This window comes from Platichthys flesus, chromosome 7 (genome assembly GCF_949316205.1).
Source record: "Platichthys flesus chromosome 7, fPlaFle2.1, whole genome shotgun sequence".
In the NCBI taxonomy this organism is placed as follows: domain Eukaryota; kingdom Metazoa; phylum Chordata; class Actinopteri; order Pleuronectiformes; family Pleuronectidae; genus Platichthys; species Platichthys flesus.
In genome coordinates, this window is record NC_084951.1 from 11443898 (window position 1) to 11463818 (window position 19921).

The 19921-nt window shown below is 39.6% G+C and overlaps 2 protein-coding genes across 2 annotated transcripts; both read right to left on the reverse strand.

The window, feature by feature from the left end:
- Nucleotides 1–2107: 2107 nt before the first annotated feature.
- LOC133957030 (homeodomain-interacting protein kinase 2-like) lies at nt 2108–3279 on the reverse strand. Its single transcript, XM_062392449.1, has 4 exons — nt 3160–3279; nt 2805–2903; nt 2363–2544; nt 2108–2248 (listed from the first exon to the last, which is right to left on the reverse strand). The coding sequence occupies exons 1-4, from the start codon at nt 3199–3201 to the stop codon at nt 2215–2217; spliced, it is 357 nt and encodes a 118-aa protein (XP_062248433.1). The 5' UTR covers nt 3202–3279; the 3' UTR covers nt 2108–2214.
- On the reverse strand, nt 3275–9673 carry LOC133957019 (homeodomain-interacting protein kinase 1-like). Its single transcript, XM_062392422.1, has 7 exons — nt 9618–9673; nt 7766–7999; nt 4518–4695; nt 4368–4417; nt 3779–4151; nt 3532–3633; nt 3275–3283 (listed from the first exon to the last, which is right to left on the reverse strand). Exons 1-7 carry the CDS (start codon nt 9671–9673, stop codon nt 3275–3277), a joined length of 1002 nt encoding a protein of 333 aa, XP_062248406.1.
- Nucleotides 9674–19921: the final 10248 nt, after the last annotated feature.

The window sequence follows — 19921 nt, forward strand, 5'->3', positions numbered from 1 at the left end:
TATTGTATTAATCATTAGCACAATAGACAGTTGTTGTTAGATGCAGCCATGGTACCATTTCTGAAACTATACCTGTTTTATACTTTTTCATTATTTTATTTCTTTTATTTACCCTAATGATGTAGGCTACATAATGATTCACAAATGTTTATTCCTGAAATAGTACTACTCGTTGTTAAATTACCAAGATATTATTCATCATATCCTAAAATTAATGATTAAGCTTGGTGTGTCTCTATTCCTTGCTTCATGTTATTTGTAAATTTAAGAAGAATAGTTTTGTTTGAATCTTGAGTGTGAGTTTGACAAACACTTTGCTGTCACTTTGTGGTTTCCTTTGCAGTGGTTTTGTATTGTTGAGGTTAGGGGTTATAATTTGTGGATACCCTAACTGTGGGTGTTGTCAAGTTCAATTTTTGAAGTGGTATTGATGAGAAGTTGTATAAATCTGTGGAAGTTCTCGATCGGGCTCCATTTGGAAGTCGAGTGATACATGTGCGCGCACACACACACACACACACACACATACTTACATAATTGACCTATAATGCTGACAGGGAACTGGATGCTTGATGCCAAAAAAGTCAGTGCCAGATAAAACAAAATGATCCATCGATTCAGGCTCTGTTAACGACTCTATGCCACTAATCCTTCATAGAAGTAATTATAGCTGTCATTGTTTTGTTTTCTTGCTCAGGTTAAACAAATACCTACACAGAATGATGCCAAAGAACTTTATTATCTAGTTTGATAGTCGTAAATGAAAAATAACACAACAATAGACTCCATAAGTTACAGAATTCATTACTTGGGTTAAATGCAGTTTCCTAAATTTTCTGCCACAGTTGTTCTTTTTTCCCTTCACCTTGGTGAACTCCTCGAGCTTTTCTGTGTAATGGTTCTTTAACATATGAGATTGCTGACATTGTCCCGCGATTTGGGTTAACATGGTGAAAATGGATGTTCGCCTGTACAATTTTTAATTATTAAAAAACCAAGGAAGGCAAAACCAGGTGGCTAAATGTGATCCTTTTTTTCCCTCGTTTTGGGTCAATAGTAGAAATTCGGCAGTGAAAATGACTCTAGAGGTTTTCAGCTTCACTGTTTTATAGGAAAGTAAATGACTTGACATGACCCAATGTCAAAATACACTCGACTAAGAGAAATCGCAAAGTTAATGTACATTACGGTATAAGGAAGGAACAAGAAGGGAACACTTAGGTAAAAGCAAATTAAGTATAATATAATAAATTAGAAATAAAACACTGAACATTTGGAAGGGTAGTATGGTTCTCAGCAAGCTCAAGCTTTTCTATTAATTTGGCGGGAGTTTCATCCAATAATACCGCAGTTATTAATGTGGAAAATCTCCACGTCAGACAAATGTCTTTATTTCATATGTATTAATTCACAATCAAGCTGTGAATATGTTAATAAGGGGAGATTTAAAAAATCAATTAATCAATTAAAAAGAGCAGACAAAACATAAATTAAGATCTTCGGTCTCCTCATTCTAGTCTTTAGCTCATCAGCCTCTTTTAAACTGTTGATTTTTAAAGGGCAAGTTCTATCCTCTTCTCGCCATGAACCGGTTTCGTCCAACACTGTCGTCTCTCCCTCTTATCCTCTTGAGCCGGATTGGGCCCATTTGTCCACTTGCACCTTTTCGAATGGCTGCCAGTCGTTCACTCCTTCTGACTTCGTCTTGGGAGTCTCTCATTCCATTAGGGCCCATGTGTCTCTTCTTTCTTGAGGGCTTGCCATTGGATGAGGGATCATGCCTCTCTCTCATCCTCTTGGACTGGTATGGGCCAGTTTTCCCACTTGTGCCCTTTCGAGTGGCTGCCAGTCGTTCACTCCTTCTGACCTTGGCTTGGGAGTCTTCTGGTCTGAGATGTGGATAAGAAAATAATTTAACTCTTGATCATAAAGCAGTTGGCTCCAGATCCATAGTTATGAGAGTTGTATCATTCTTTCCATTGAACTCTGAGCAAAAAAACTGAATATTTACCAAAATGTTGAACTATTCTTCTACAACATAAAATGATCCAACAGAAAGATATTTCAAACACTCTCCTGTTGCCAGACTTTGCATTCCCTTTTCTGCCCTCCTTGGCTGGGCTGGCAGTGCTGATGGAGCAGTCCTTGCTCAGGGACATTTGCAGGATCACCTGGTATCAATGTCCTCCATCCTCAGAGCTCTGATCCTGGCCATCAGATGTCCATCTGATCCTTACATGACTTCACACTGGAAGACAAAAGAAACTGCTGAGCCAAACACCATAATCACCTTATAGCTCTTATATTTTCCACCCATGTCCAACAGCACAGACTTAATCAGAACATCTAAACATAGACTTACTAGAGGCTGTTTTTGCATGAACCTTGAAGGTGGCTCATGGTGATAAATGGATGCTGGAGAATTCTGGCGGGGGTAATTCTTTTATACTGACTCATCATCAGCATCTCAGTCATTAGGTCCATAAAGGACTGCAGGTCATAAAATTCCGCTTGGACGTCTTGAGACCAGGCAGGATGATTCCTCTTTAACAAGATGAGGAGAACAAACATGTTAGATGTACTCCTGTTTGGATTATGAAGGCATCGTGCTGTTATAAATTCATCCAGGCTGGTGATCTCAAACTAGAATTGAACCTATTGACTGAAATCAAGAATTGTTTCATTGAGATAGATTGCTCAAAAGGCAGTGGATGGCACAGGGAAAAGAAACACAGACTGAACGAAAGACACCTTAATTAGTGAGCTACTGGAGCCAGCTAAATGGTTGTAAAATAGTTTTATACCATAAATCTGCCTTCCAACCAAGATCTTGGCCAGAACGCATGTGGTAGGAGGTTTCCTCCTTGCCATGGATCTCTTCGTGCAAATGCAATTTTCATCATCTGTGGAAAAAACACAACATTGTGAGAGTTATTTAACTTCAAGTTTACATTGTTGATCATGTACATCAGGTTCACTTCTGTTACTGAGACATATGAATGAAGTGTCTCTTGTTTGTCTCATTAGTAGAATAGTAAAAATCAGTGAACTTCTACTTGAAACTCTTTCACTATAATAATCAAGTGTATGGATTTGAAAATACACAAACATCAAGGCAGAACTGTACGTGTTTGGTGTGTTTTAAGTGCAGATACTGACCAAATCTTCCTCATCCTTGGCACGGAACAGCGGTGTGCCCATTGACAGCTCAGCAGCAATGCAGCCGAGAGACCATACGTCGATCTTCCCGCTGAAAGAATCTAGAGACAGAATCTCAGGAGCCCTTAGGATAAGAAACACAAACATATTACTGAGGTTTAAAATTTGCTAAACTCCTTGTTACTGTCAGTTTCTGAGATATAAATCTGACATGCCAGTGTACAGGACTTGTCCAATTATTTACAGCAAACACAGCTGTCCCAGGTATACAGATATGCTGTCAGTTACTAACCTGTACCACAAGGTCTGGAGGGTTTGACCGAGCATTTCCTCAGGATCATCAAAGGATAAGCCAAAGTCAATTACTTTAACCTTGAGTGGCTGCCTGACATGATCCACCAGCATGATGTTATCTGGCTTCAAATCTGCATGAATGATCCCTGCGATGTTCAAAAAGTCCAAGGCTGTAGCTAGCTGAAATCATGAAAAGCATAATAATAATCATGAGCTACAGAGTTCATTTCATCAACAACAACTGTAACAGTCACTTTTTAGCGACCAAGTTTACCCTTCAATCTACAAAGCAGTAAGTGTAAGAGCTTGAGTTTAAAAAACAAACCTGCTGCAGAATGGGGCGAATCTGCTTCAGCTGAAGGTGTTGACCCGGGCTGATCTGTTTGAATTTCTGCAGATCCATATCCAGGAGCTCAAACACAAGACAGTAATGTTCCTTGTAGAAGAAGGACTCGTAAAATCGGACGATGTTGAACCTGTCTGAGCTGAGCTTCTTCATGTTTTGAAGGATGACCTCCTCTACTTGTGCATAGTCAATGTCCCAGAGGCTTTCGATGATTTTTAGAGCCACCGTCTCACCGGTGGTCACATTCCTGCATTGGGTGACCATTCCATATGCGCCGTTGCCAAGGTATTTTTGTGCAACGTAATGTGTTGTGGGGGAGGGGATCAGGTCTCCTTCACTGATATTTAACGCACTGTTGTAAGACATAAGGATGGAATATTTATGCTGGTGATCTTTCACACTACGAACAAAGTTAGATGCAGCCAAGTATACCAGATCCTATCAGCCAGGTAGGTAGAGTTTATAGACCATTCATCAAGCTCAGTATTTATAATCTTTAATCTCTACAAGTAATATCTGACATTCTTTTTTTTTTAGGGTACTGATTGCAGGGATAGGTTTGACTTACCTTGAGATGGAGCTTGGTTCTCCATCTGAATTCAAAACATTCTTCGTTTCCTGTAAAGTAAAAACAAATTCCATAAATTTGAATTGTCCAAGATTATAAAAGAATACAAATCTTATTGACTTCTCAAATGGATTTAAAGTGGAACCTTACCACCGGTTTCTTTAATAGATGTTCATCTGTAGGTTTCTCACTGATTGGCTGTTCAGTGGCAGTCTTGGTGGTTGAGGGACTGTCTTTTGGGATCTGCTCTTGTAGCTTCTTCTTATATCCCTTTTTCTTTTCTTCAGCTGCTCTTGTTAAAGTTGCTGGAATATCAGTGGAGTCACCACTGCTGACAGACAAAAACACACCTACTGAGTATTCTTAATCTACTGTGAACAAATTTGTGGCTGTTGATAAAATCTCTTTGTAAAAGGATGAATCAACAATTTTATATATTTTATGACACACTGAGCACAAAGCCTGACTATGGGGAATTGGAAACAGAAAACCCCACCATCCCATCCAACCCTGCTAAAAAATGTGATGAAGACCTTACTCCATCGTGCTAACCTTTTTATAAAACATTTTACTGAGGTAAACCCGTAAATGTTAATGAAAGACACAGCGGGTACAGAAATATCTGACATTCTTTTTTTTAGGGTAGTGATTGCAGGGAGAGGTTTCACTTACCTTGAGATGAAGCTTTGTTCTCTTTTAACTGTTTTCGAAACAGATTTTTTTCCCTGCAGAGTAAAAAAAAAAAGTCATACATTTTGATTGTCCACGATTATAAATGAATACATATCTTATTAACTTCTCAAATCTATTCAACGTGAAACCTTACCACCGGTTTCTCTGATAGATGTTCAACTGTAGGTTTCTCACTGATTGGCTGTTCAGTGGCAGTCTTAGTGGTTGAGGGACTGTCTTTTGGGATCTGCTCTTGTAGCTTCTTCTTATATCCCTTTTTCTTTTCTTCAGCTGCTCTTGTTAAAGTTGCTGGAATATCAGTGGAGTCACCACTGCTGACAGACAAAAACACACCTACTGAGTATTCTTAATCTACTATGAACAAAGTTGCGGCTGTTGATAAAATCTCTTTTTAAAAGGATAAATCCACAATTTTATACTTTTTGTGACACACTGAGCACAAAGCCTGACTATGTGGAATTGGAAACAGAAAACCCCACCAGCCCATGCAACCCTGCTAAAAAATGTGATGAAGAACTTACTCCATCGTGCTAACCTTTTTATAAAACATTTTACTGAGGTAAACCCGTAAATGGTAATGTAAGACACAGCGTGCACAGAAATATCTGACATTCTTTTTTTTTAGGGTAGTGATTGCAGGGAGAGGTTTCACTTACCTTGAGATGCAGCTTTGTTCTCTTTTAACTGTTTTCAAAACAGATTTTTTTCCCTGCAGAGTAAAAGAAAAAGTCATACATTTTGATTGTCCACGATTATAAATGAATACATATCTTATTAACTTCTAAAATCTATTCAACGTGAAACCTTACCACTGGTTTCTTTAAGAGGTGTTTATCTGATGGTTTCTCACTGATTGGCTTTTCAGTGGCAGTCTTGGTTGTTGAGGGACTGTCCTTTGGGATCCAGTCCTGCTGCTTCTTCTTATATATCTTTTTCTTTCCTTTAGCTGCACTTGTTGCAGCTGCTGGAATGTCAGTGGAGTTACAACTGCTGACAGACAAAAACACACCTACTGATTATATTTATTCTACTGTGATAAAAGTTGTGGCTGTTGATAAAATCTCTTTTTAAATGGATAAATCAACCATTTTAATTGGAAACAGAAAACCCCACCAGCCCATACAACCCTGCTGAAAAATGTGATGAAGAACTTACTCCATCGTGCTAAACTTTTTATAAAACATTTTACTGAGGTAAACCCGTAAATGTTAATGTTAGACACAGCATGCACAGAAATATCTGACATTCTTTTTTTTAGGGTAGTAATTGCAGGGAGAGGTTTCACTTACCTTGTGATGCAGCTTTGTTCTCTTTTAACTGTTTTCAAAACAGACTTTTTTTCCTGTAAAGTAAAAAAAAATAAGTCATACATTTTGATTGTCCACGATTATAGAAGAATACATATCTTATTAACTTCCAAAATCTATTCAACGTGGAACCTTACCACTGGTTTCTTTAAGAGATGTTTCTCTGAAGGTTTCTCACTGATTCGTTTTTTAGTGGCAGTCTTGGTTGTTGAGGGACTGTCCTTTGGGATCCGGTCTTGAAGCTGCTTCTTATTTCCCTTTTTCTTTCCTTTAGCTGCTCTTGTTGCAGCTGCTGGAATGTCAGTGGAGTCACCACTGCTGACAGACAAAAACACACCTACTGATTATATTTATTCTACTGTGAAAAAAGTTGTGGCTGTTGATAAGCAGGAGTATGTGGAATTGGAAACAGAAAACCCCACCAGCCCATACAACCCTGCTGAAAAATGTGATGAAGGACTTACTCCATCGTGCTAACTTTTTTATAAAACATTTTACTGAGGTCAACCCATAAATGATAATGTAAGACACAGCGTGCACAGAAATATCTGACATTCTTTTTTTTAGGGTAGTGATTGCAGGGAGAGGTTTCACTTACCTTGAGATGCAGCTTTGTTCTCTTTTAACTGTTTTCAAAACAGACTTTTTTTCCTGTAAAGTAAAAAAAGAAAGTCATACATTTTGATTGTCCACGATTATAAAAGAATACATATTTTATTAACTTCCAAAATCTATTCAACGTGGAACCTTACCACTGGTTTCTTTAAGAGATGTTTCTCTGAAGTTTTCTCACTGATTGGCTTTTCAGTGGCAGTCTTGGTTGTTGAGGGACTGTCCTTTGGGATCCAGTCTTGCTGCTTCTTCTTATATATCTTTTTCTTTCCTTTAGCTGCTCTTGTTGCAGCTGCTGGAATGTCAGTGGAGTCACCACTGCTGACAGACAAAAACATACCTACTGATTATATTTATTCTACTGTGAAAAAAGTTGTGGCTGTTGTTAAGCAGGAGTATGTGGAATTGGAAACAGAAAACCCCACCAGCCCATACAACCCTGCTGAAAAATGTGATGAAGAACTTATTCCATCGTGCTAACCTTTTTATAAAACATTTTACTGAGGTAAACCCGTAAATGTTAATGTAAGACACAGCGTGCACAGAAATATCTGACATTCTTGTTTTTAGGGTAGTGATTGCAGGGAGAGGTTTTACTTACCTTGAGATGCAGCTTTGTTCTCTTTTAACTGTTTTCAAAACAGACTTTTTTCCCTGCAGAGTAAAAAAAAAAAGTCATACATTTTGATTGTCCACAATCATAAAAGAATACATATCTTATTAACTTCTTAAATCTATTCAACGTGAAACCTTACCACTGGTTTCTTTAAGACATGTTTGTCTGACGGTTTCTCACTGATTGGCTTTTCAGTGGCAGTCTTGGTTGTTGAGGGACTGTCTTTTGAAACCCGGTCTTGCTGCTTCTTCTTATCCACCGGTTTCCCAAAGAGTCTTTCTCGTAGAGGTATCTTCCTGGTTGGCGGTTCAGCGGGAGTCTTGCCGGCTGAGGGACTGTCTTTTCTTATGCAGCCTTTCTGTCTCTTCTTGTCTGCTTTTTCTTCTCTATCAGCTGAGCTTGATCTTGACAGACACAAACACACCTACCAATTAGTCTTATTCTACTTTGAACAAAGTCAAATTTACTCAAACCAGACCCAATTTTCAGTGTTTGGAGTGAAAGCAGTCCATATTGGGTCTCAAAGCTTGAGCTTCCGTAATCTCCAACCATTTTAAAATGCTTTAGCTGCTGAACCATCGGCAATACAACCATAGCACAGACATAAAGTGCCATTCATAAATATTTTTCCATTGACGACCTGCTCTCTCCCCATTCTGACCCTGTAGACATTTCATCACTTTTATTATTTTTCCACATTTGGAGTATACCCTGAGTACATGTTCATTCCATGTGGACCAAATCCAAATTTGCTATCCACCACCATCAACAAACTCTCAAACAATCAACAATTCCCATCTCTGAAATCTTGCATTGTTTTTCAACACAGAAATCAATTTCACTGGACTCACTGAAAAAATTCCTCTCTCCTCATCAAATCTCAATATGATCTTCAACTCCAACTCTTCATCAGCTCTCACCTGTAGTCCTCCCTCCTAACCTCTACTATCTCTCACTCTCCCGTGCATACCTCCATATTGTTATAATGTTCCTCAAAATAGACAGAAATCTGGTGGTCTGTATCTTTGTTCTGTTTCTGCATATGTTTTATACCCCTTATTCTCACGTAGTATTGACCAGCTACTGCTTTGTGAATGCTTTGAGAAGGCTTTCTTTTGATAATTCCTGTCCTCTTAAATGTATAAATGAAACGATCAAAATATGTGAGATATGTTGCACTATGCTCACCTATAACAGAAGCATTGCCCGAAAAAAATTCTCAAGGTTCGAAGTAATTTTTTCATGGTTAAAAGTTGATAGAGTGTGCTGAAGTTCTTCTTCGTCTTCAATGAAGTTTGATGGTTTGCTGAAGTGGAAAATCTATATTTTTCCTCTTTGTTGCAACCTATGTAAAGATGCGTTCCCACCAGCTACTACTATATTTAATTATAGGTCAAAAGTTAAAATCCATAATCATAGGCAGCATGCATGCATGTTGCCTATGATTATGTATTTTAAAAATCATAGGCAACATGCATGCAAATTGCCTATGATTTTTAGCTGCCTTTAAACATTATAGTGCGCTATAAGGTTTAAATGCAGCTAGTAGATCTAAAGGTGGCGGTAATGCACTCTGATGTTAGTTGCCACCTGCCATTAACCAAAGACAGAAGAAGAAGGAGCCCGCCCAGTATCAACCTGAACTTGAGAGAATACATCATTAATCATAATGGAAAACAATAGTGGACTAATGACACTGCCCTGAGGAGTACCATTTTCCACTATTAGCTTCCTGATAAAGCTGTCCCAACTCTTACTTGAATAAACCTATCAAATAAAGTCTCCAAGTGTCCGTAAACCATAAACACTAAGCATTCCATTGTAGTAAGAGAACCATTAGTATTCCACCAATGATTTGACAGTGTTCACTGTCGATCTTATGAACTCTCTGGACTCACAGGCAGCGGTTGAGCCGCAGATCACCTATGTGTCGTTTGTTTGTTGTTCACACGCCTAGTGTGTCCGCTACTCCTCATCAAATCTCAATATGATCTTCAACTGCAACTTTTCATCAGCTCTAACCTGTAGTCCTCCCTCCTAACCTCTACTATCTCTCGCTCTCCCGTGCATACCTCCATATTGTTATAATATTCCTCAAAATAGACAGAAATCTGGTGGTCTTTATCTTTGTTCTGTTTCTGCATATGTTTTATACCCCTTATTCTCACGTAGTATGGACCAGCTACTGCTTTGTGAATGCTTTGAGAAGGCTTTCTTTTGATAATTCTTGTCCTCATAAATGTATAAATGAAACGATCAAAATATGTGAGATATGTTGCACTATGCTCACCTATAACAGAAGCATTGCCCGAAAAAAATTCTCAAGGTTCGAAGTAATTTTTTCATGGTTAAAAGTTGATAGAGTGTGCTGAAGTTCTTCTTCGTCTTCAATGAAGTTTGATGGTTTGCTGAAGTGGAAAATCTATATTTTTCCTCTTTGTTGCAACCTATGTCAAGATGCGTTCCCACCAGCTACTACTATATTTAATTATAGGTCAAAAGTTAAAATCCATAATCATAGGCAGCATGCATGCATGTTGCCTATGATTATTTTAAAAATCATAGGCAACATGCATGCAAATTGCCTATAAACATTATAGAGCTCTATAAGGTTTAAATGCAGCTAGTAGATCTAAAGGTGGCGGTAATGCACTCTGATGTTAGTTGTCACCTGCCATTAACCAAAGACAGAAGAAGAAGGAGCCCGCCCAATATCCCCCTGAACTTGAGAGAATACATCATTAATCATAATGGAAAACAATAGTGGACTAATGACACTGCCCTGAGGAGTACCATTTTCCACCATTAGCTTCCTGATAAAGCTGTCCCAACTCTTACTTGAATAAACCTATCAAATAAAGTCTCCAAGTGTTCGTAAACCATAAACACTAAGCATTCCATTGTAGTAAGAGAACCATTACTATTCCACGAATGAGCCCACAGTGTTCACCGTCGATCTTATGAACTCTCTGGACTCACAGGCAGCGGTTGAGCCGCAGTTCACCTATGTGTCGTTTGTTTGTTGTTCACACGCCTAGTGTGTCCGCTACTCCTCATCAAATCTCAATATGATCTTCAACTCCAACTTTTCATCAGCTCTCACCTGTAGTCCTCCCTCCTAACCTCTACTATCTCTCACTCTCCTGTGCATACCTCCATATTGTTATAATCTTCCTCAAAATAGACAGAAATCTGGTGGTCTGTATCTTTGTTCTGTTTCTGCATATGTTTTATACCCCTCATTCTCACGTAGTATTGACCAGCTACTGCTTTGTGAATGCTTTGAGAAGGCTTTCTTCTGATAATTCCTGTCCTCTTAAATGTATAAATGAAACGATCAAAATATGAGAGATATGTTGCACTATGCTCACCTATAACAGAAGCATTGCCCGAAAAAATTTCTCAAGGTTCTAAGTAATTTTTTCATTGTTAAAGTTGATAGAGTGTGCTGAAGTTCTTCTTCGTCTTCAATGAAGTTTGATGGTGTGCTGAAGTGGAAATGTATTATTTTTCCTCTTTGTTGCAACCTATGTTAAGATGCGTTCCCACCAGCTACTACTAGATTTCATTATAGGTGAAAAGTTAAAATCTATAATCATAGGCAACATGCATGCATGTTGCCTATGATTATAGATGTTTAGCTGCCTTTAAACCTTATAGTGCTCTATAAGGTTTAAATGCAGCTAGTAGATCTAAAGGTGGCGATAATGCACTCTGATGTTAGTTGCCACCTGCCATTAACCAAAGACAGAAGAAGAAGGAGCCCGCCTAATACCACCATGAACTTGAGAGAATACATCATTAATCATAATGTAAAACAATAGTGGACTAATGACACTGCCCTGAGGAGTACCATTTTCCACTATTAGCTTCCTGATAAAGCTGTCCCAACTCTTACTTGAATAAACCTATCAAATAAAGTCTCCAAGTGTCCGTAAACTGTAAACACTAAGCTATGGAGGACCATACATGACATAAGTAAAAATAAATAAATGTATAAATAAATACAGAAGTAAATAAATAAATAAATAAATAAAAAAGGAAACTGGTGTCCAGTAGCTGTTTGCAGCGTTGAGCCAGTTCACACAAAATGAACTAGTTCAAGTTCAGAGGGTTAGTTAAGGTTATTTTTTATTGGGATGATTTAGGTGTCAGTAGTCCTGACTGTAAGCGTCACGTCTCGTGTTGTAATGAGCACATTGAGCGAGCCGAGAGGAGAAGGAGGAAACAGAAACTCCAGCTCGGTACAAACCACCTGCAGCTTCTGCTCTGATCATGAAGCCGCTGATCTCTGAGCAGATTTATCCAGAGAAACTCTGTGTTTTCACTGTTCTACAAAGTCACTAACTGGCTGTTTCACGGTGAAGAGCTCAAGTCTCAGTCACTGCCCGTGTCTCTGTGCGAGTGTGTGACGGAGCGCAGGGGCTGTGTGTGTGTGTGTGTGCGTGTAGCTCAGTTGACCAATCCTGCTCGAGACTGAGGTTAGGCCCGCCTTTCTCATTAGCATAAGGACACTGAAATCGAAAAATAAATGTTGGAATAAAAGTGGAAATAAATAAATAAATGTGGAAATAAGTTTAAGACATTGATTTATTTAATTCTGCATTTATTTCCACGTTTATTTATTTATTTCCACATTTATTCCAACTTTTATTTATCGATTTCAGTGTCCTTATGCTAATGAGAAAGGCGGGCCTAACCTCAGTCTCGAGCAGGATTAGTCAACTGAGCTACACACACATACACAGCCCCTGCGCTCCGCCACACAATCGCTCAGAGACACGGGCAGTGACTGAGACTTGAGCTCTTCACCGTGAAACAGCCAGTTAGTGACTCTGTGGAACAGTGGAAACAGTGGAAACACAGAGTTTCTCTGGTCACATCTGCTTAGAGATCAGCGGCTTCATGTTCAGAGCACAGGCTGCAGGTGGTTTGTTACGAGCTGGAGTTTCTGTTTCCTCCTTCTCCTCTCGGCTCGCTCATTGTGCTCAGTAGAAAACGAGACGTGACGCTCACAGTCAGGACTACTGACAGCTAAATCATCCCAATAAAAAATAACCTTAACTAACCCTCTAAACTTGAACTAGTTCATTTTAAGTGTGAACTGGCTCAACGCTGCAAACAGCTACTGGACACCAGTCAGCATTGAGAGGCAGAAGTAGTAGGGCTGGATCATTACACTCCTGTGACCAATCCTGCACGAGACTGCGGTTAGGCCCGCCTTTCTCATTAGCATAAGGACACTGCAAATGCAAAGGAAATGTATCAGGGAAAAAATAAATGTTAAAATGTTTTCAAGACTTTTCTTTTGACATTTCTTTTGGTATTAACATATTTATTTATTTATTTCTGTATTAATTAATTTATTTCCTTTTTTATTTATGTATTTATTTATTTATTTCTGTATTTATTTATACATTTATTTATTTTTACTTATGTCATGTATGGTCCTCCATACTAAGCATTCCATTATAGTAAGAGAACCATTACTATTCCACCAATGAGCCCACTCGAGGGGCAACATTGAGACATTTTGTGATGCCCATTGAAAATTCCTCCAGAATACGTACATTTTCACCACTTTCTAACTCTGCCAATTTTGGTAAGAATTTGAGCATGTTAAAGCCCTCAAAAAGCAAATTCATTTGCCTGAATAATAATAATAATAAAAATAATCATTACAATTTCAATAGGGTCTCACCTGACCTTTCATGTCAGTGCTCGGGCCTTAAAAACAAAGAAAGAAGTCATATATATATATACAAATACCAGGCTTCTTTCAGTCTTCTTTAAGCTCATTCAGTGCAGAAGCTTGGTCTTCAGGAACTGTGCCTTGGACGACAACCTCTGCCCATCCAGGTTTAGGAGAATCTTCTGCAGGACTTCAAAAGTGCATTTGAGCTCTGGTTGGTAGCTCAGGTTCAGACAGTATATCAGTCCAAAGAGCAGAGCACAGGCAATTGCAATGTTACCTAAACCACTGAGGACCTTCACACCCTCAATCAGGACACCAATGTCCTCTGGCTCCTCTTCAGGCTCCCCACCCACCTTGTGTATGACATACACTCCCGTCACAGTTTGCCCCATGGAAGTGTTGGCCTCAGTGTCTATGTTCTGTGAAGTAAAATATGACAATAAATACATTTGATCAGAGTATAGACAAAGTTAATTATGCTGATTGCTGATCATAAAATTGTCAATTGTATGACAAACATTTACAATGTTATGAGGATGAGGTACAGAAGTAATAGAGATACATACATTATAAAAATGGTACAAAGTGAAATCTAAGGTTGGACACCCCAGTGAGCACTGAAAGCATTCATTCGAAATCTAGGGAAAGAGTAAGACAGAGACCAACAATCACTATAAAAGAGCTACAGACTGCAGCTGCTATGAGAGAATATGGATCAACCACATCAAGATCACTGCATAAAGCTGGCCGGCCATTTCCTAAGAACCATAAAAACCTGCAGTTTATTTTGCACTGCGTTAGGTAACAAAAAGCTAACCCATTACCGTCCAATGCAGCATTACAGCTGTTTATTTAAAAAGATATATAACTTCAAACTAATAACGTATGAAAAATAGGAATTCTTACATTTACATTTATATATACACAGTGTTTTTACATATACAGTTCCTACATAGTTGATACTTACCAAGGTAACAATCGTACTACATCCATTTTAACGTTTCACACTTTCACACCACACGTTTGTGGTTTTCTAAGGAAAGAAGTGCAGAGAAAGCTCCGGAGGAATGTGCTGCATGGATTCTGTCTCACAGTCTGGGTTAGAGAGAGAGGGACGTCCACCCACAGTCTGTCACTCTCTGTCACTCTTTGTCTCATCTTTGACATGTCCAGGTCAAACATACAGAGACGAGATATTCTCGCTGTCTCACAACAGCTGCCGTCCGTATGGTGTTTCACCCGATCTCGTCACCTCTTCCCTTTCTTTCAGTAGCACGTCTTCACTTCTCCTCTCTCGTCTCTGTCTCTTCTCTTGTTTCAGTCCCAGTCACCAAAATATCTTAAAAACTCTCCAGGCACTTCTGTCTCTAATGTTTTTGTTTTGTGTGTTAGCGTTAACTGTGATTACATGATATTATTTAAGAATACACAAATCTTGAAGTGTCAGTGATACTTTTCTTCAAAGCGAACACTTCTCATCGCTTCCTTTGTTTTGATTGTTCACAGTCTAAGACGTCCTGTTTCAGGGTTTCCTCACTATGATCTTGTGACGGTAACAGAGAGGCAGTGGTGGACGGTGGTTTGGCCCAGCCACAGTGACAGCATTGAGTTTGTCAAAGACTTAGTGACTGTGCGGCTGTTTTCTTTGATAGTGTTTGCCAGCGTGTTAGCCCTGTGGCTATGAGATGACTGGTTCCCTCCTGATTTGAGAGTTTGCACTTACTAATGTAATGGGGGAAGAAAAGACAATTGTGTGGGGTTTATTTATTTTTAGTTGGGCCTTAAACGCTGCCATATTGTGTACTGTAGTAGTAGTGGTGGTGTTTAAGAAATACAAATTTAGTGTAAAGAAGAGAAAGTCAAATGATGATTAAACGATATATTATTTAAAAGTATATATTCTTATATCAGATTTCTATTTGTTGACACCCAGTCTGCTGATTTCCCAAATGTCCTCAATGCCCCATCATTTATTTTATTAAGTTACACAACATGTATGTTTACCTGCCAGTCCATAGAGCTCAACAGTGTGGTTCTGGAAGTAAAAAATCATTCAGCTTATGAATTTGTCATTATCATCATTGTAACCATCACAGAGATTGTGAACCAATGTTGTATACAAGCCACAAGTCTCCTTCACCACCCACAATCCTCAGGAGTAACAGCTACTTCTCTGATTGGTGCAGCTCCTCGCTGCTATGGAAGTGTTTACCACAACTACTGAAATCATATCAGATACGATCGGATGTAAACGTTACATTACACCACAGAGCAACCGTGATTTCTCTCTCTTTCTTGAGGAAAAGAGGTGAAAGGGCTGAAGGTTATTCCAGTGCTCAACGCAAGAAGAAGCAGCTGAAGGTCGTTTGAAAAGGATTGTTTGCAATGGTTTATGGGATGTTTAATCCCCTCAATTTTAAATAGTCTTGTAACTTGTACAATTAGTTTTTGGCTCATAATGAAATGTTTTATGGCCACAATTCATCTCGTAACTGGTCGACCTGGTTCCAGAATAAGGGAAAGCTCACAGAAAAAATGTAAATTCACTCATTATCTACTATGCCGATGGAGGGGTGGGTGAAGCGATTGAGTCCACAACACACCTCTGGAGTCTCAGGGGTACACAGTGTTTCAGCCAAATCCAATACAATTAAAATAACTTTCTTCAGAAGTAATAAAACAACAGTAAAACAACATGAAATGCCTCCATACTGCTCCTGTGGTGTCCTCCAAGTGCACGCAGGCCCCGACATTTAAATTTGACTTGAGACTGCATCATTTACACCAAGTTTAAAGCCCAAATGTCCACTAGCAGAAGTAGGGATACTGTAGTGATTGTGTGTGTATGTGTGTGTGCGTGTGCACAGTCAAAATGAAAGAAAAGCCGAATTTGCTTTCTGCAGTATACTCTCAATATAATCTCTTTCATCTCTACATGTTTTTCACTCAGGCACAACTACACACACACACACAGACTGTATAATTTTGTTTTATCTGGCACTGACTTATTAGTATCAAGGATCCTGTAACCTGTCGGCACTATACAGTAGGTTAATTATGTGTGTGTGTGCTTGTGCTTATATCCCTCATGTTGTGAGGAGATCTCTTTACACCTTAACATTGTGAGGACTCAACTTCCATTTGGAGAGAAAGAGCCTGTCATGTAAATCTTTACATCTTAAAGTGCGACTCGGCTCTAACGTTAGGGTAAGGTGTAGGGTGTCTGATTATGGTGTAAGAAGCAGAATTAGTGCTTGTATGAACTAGGGTCACTATGAAGCTTGTTTCTCTCTTTCTCTCTCTCCCTCCTTCCCTCCCTCTCTCACCTCTCCTCATGTTCGGTCACACTGCCCCTCTCAGACAAACATAGCCCCCGGCACTCGAGTGGCTGGGAGAGGGAGAGAGCAAACATAGAGGCGGAAGGCAGAGAGAGAGAGAGCCCATTAAATCAGAGAAACGCTCAGAGAGAGGAAGGAGAGAGTGAGGGAGGAAAAGAAGACACATCACAGACTAAGTGTGGCTCGGCTGAGGACTTGACGAATGCTCATCCGGCTGGCTTAAGGTTGTCCACACTCACTCAGCTGTGAACGAGTGTCCAGGCAGAATGGATTTCGTTTTGGTCCAACAGTCGCCGAGCAGGAGGAGCAGCAGTGCTGTAAACGACTCTGACTCTGTTTGGATTATGTCAGATGCCTCCGCCTTTGTGATGAATGGGAATAAGAGCACGCAGAAAGGAAGATGGTAAGGTGACAATCTGCTGAGACACTTTCACCTCCTCTGCTCTCGTTCACAGGATTTGGTCCTTTCAGTGGTTTTAAGTGGTTTTAATAGCAGTCAATTTGAAATCATGTTTAGTTTAATCTCAGATAACATCTTTTCTCCACAGTTGTGACAAGACACTGTTTGCTCTAGGCGAGGATTCCATTTGCTGACTTGCAGTTGTGGATAGAATTGTGTTAATATGAAGCAAAGCTCTAAACAACACAGTATATCAGGATGTTTCCTGTCATGAGCAGGGAAAAGAGATTTATTCTAATCCTATATTTAAATATTATATCAGAGTCAATTAATGGAATTGTCAATTAATTACAATTTTGATACATTTGATTCTTGATTACTATTTATCAAGCAAAACATTTTCAACATCAGCTGATACAAGATTCTGAAATGTTTAGATCAAAATCATTTAATATAAAGCCTGTCACTCTTAGAACATGTTATGGTTTCCACAATTTGTTGACACTTTATAAACTAAATGAATTCAGGAAAACGAGAAAAAATGATTATTTTCAGCCCTGAACATCTTCAAATACACAATCAGCTTTTTTAACACTACTGAATTAACTCCCTGTAACACACAGCAAACAAGAATGCTCTTTTCTTTAAGAATCCCGCAGACTCATTTATACGTTATGTCCTCACAAGTCGCCTTTTATGTCGAAACATGCACGCGCTCTGTCTGTGTACAACATACAGCATCGCTGCCATAGCTCACGCTGGCCGCTGCTCTTTGCCGGAGTGTTATGATTCAAGGTGAAGGTCTCAGGTTACTGGCCGTTGAGGCATATTTCACAAACCAGCCACTGTATCTGCCTCCTTCCTGGTTCCCGGCTCACTGGCATGTGAGTCATTCAGGAGGCAGAGCGGATCTGGTGTTAGGAAACCGTCCCACATGCAGCATCAGGGAGGGGATGTTTGAAATCAGTGCCGTCTGGTGTGTCTGATTTGCGGAGGTCGACATTTTCTTTTATTTGGGGCTTTTTGAGAATCTCGCCCCCTGTGAATCCTGAATGAATCTACTGTCACCTCTACCTCTGCTGCAGAGACAGAGCGCGCCCCGTTTGTACATAAAGCTCATTTTGTTTGGCACTCACCGTCTCAGTGGATGTTGTGTAGGGAGCAGAATTTTGAAAATGCCCGCTCAGCTCTCCTGTTGGTTTGATTTGCCAAGACACACACTGCGTTTTGCGTGCTTCCGGCGTCGTACGTGTGTGTATGTATTTATTTATGAGTCTGTTTCCCCCCACCCTGTTTCCTGCTAATTTACCAAGTCGTTAAGACCAGCGGCTGTTAAACTGACTATTCCTGCTTTGAGAGTGACCTCAATGTTTGGGTATTTGTTCCTGTGTTGACCAGGTTACACAGAGCATCTTTTCTCTTGCAGCAGAAAGACGTCTTGTCCCTTCCCGGTGACTCAATGGGGAAAAATTCTCGACAGCTCAGTCTGCAAAAATACAAACCATTTCCCCCGCCTGTAGCCTGCTAGTGTATCTACTGTATGCTGCTTTGCCTGGGCAGCATCTGCAGTCAGAGCACACAGCAACATTTCTCATGAGACTCAGAGACTTTTTCAGTTACAGTAACTTGAAGTCAAAGTGCTGAAAGAGCTGATGTGGATCTGAGGCAACTTTTCAAAGTGTTGAAATCTCACAGGTTTTATGATGAGCTTCAGTTTGCAGAGCTGCACATCATATGAAGGTACTTGACATCTCCTGAAGATTTCCTATCACTTTAGTCATTAGTATGTGGCTGCAAAGGATTCAGTGAGAGATTTAAAAGATTTGACGTTATGTATTTCGGCGTCTGATTAGCTCGACTTTGTGTGCTTCATCTTGGTTCTGGGTAATAAAATAATATGAATAATTATCGCAATTAAATTAGTTGCTGTTTGGAATATGATCGAAGTTCAATATATCGATATATTGCTTATACATGAGGAGGTCTAACACAAATGAGCTAAATCTGATTTGTTAAATAATTTGTCTCTCATAAAGAACAGTTATAGAAACAGAAATAATAATAATGTGACATTTCTGATCTTTCTGCTGGTGTGAGTTACTGCTAAGTGCATCTGTGGGCTAAATACAGATGGGATGTTTGTGTCAGTGAAAGCCCAGCCACGCTGCGATATAATAACACACCTCGTACACACACACACACTCACAGCACAGACGCGTCAACTCTCACAAGAGGAGTTAAAGATGTGCATAGAGTCCCGGCTCATTCATAATTCCCTGACGTGCTTTTAATGACTTAAACATCGGCCTGGCTGCCTCCTGACTGCCACTTTACAGCCACCCTGAAACTGTCCGAGTGATCGAGGCCGTCATGATTAGTGTTTGCCTCCCCCACGCGCCAATTTGCTGATCCCTGTGAAGCTACTAAATATACCGTCTGGCCTTCTCTGTGCCTCGGTGGTCATGTACTGTCGCTCTGCTCAGCCTGCGTTTATGTCCGGCCACGGAGTCATTTAGTGTGTGCCGATGCTTGACTGTCACCGGCTGAGCTGAGGTCGAGAGACACAAGATGTTGCACTCAGGAAAAAAACAACCTTTGGTGACTCTAAAGTCGGAAGGCGCAGCTTGTAGGATAAAAGGTAGAACACCACCATATCTATTAGGTACTTGAGTAAAGCTCATCAGACGGAACATGGAATTTGGTGCCTCCTCTCTGGTCTTGTATCATGCTGCAGATTTCCATGTTTCAAAAAGCTAATTTATTGGTAAATTATTTATTATTATTTACAATTTAATTGAACTATTATTTTTTCATGGGAAATTGGTGAAAATATCATAAATCACCACAGCAACAAAATTTGAAACCTTCTTTGATCTGGCCAGCAGGTTGTATG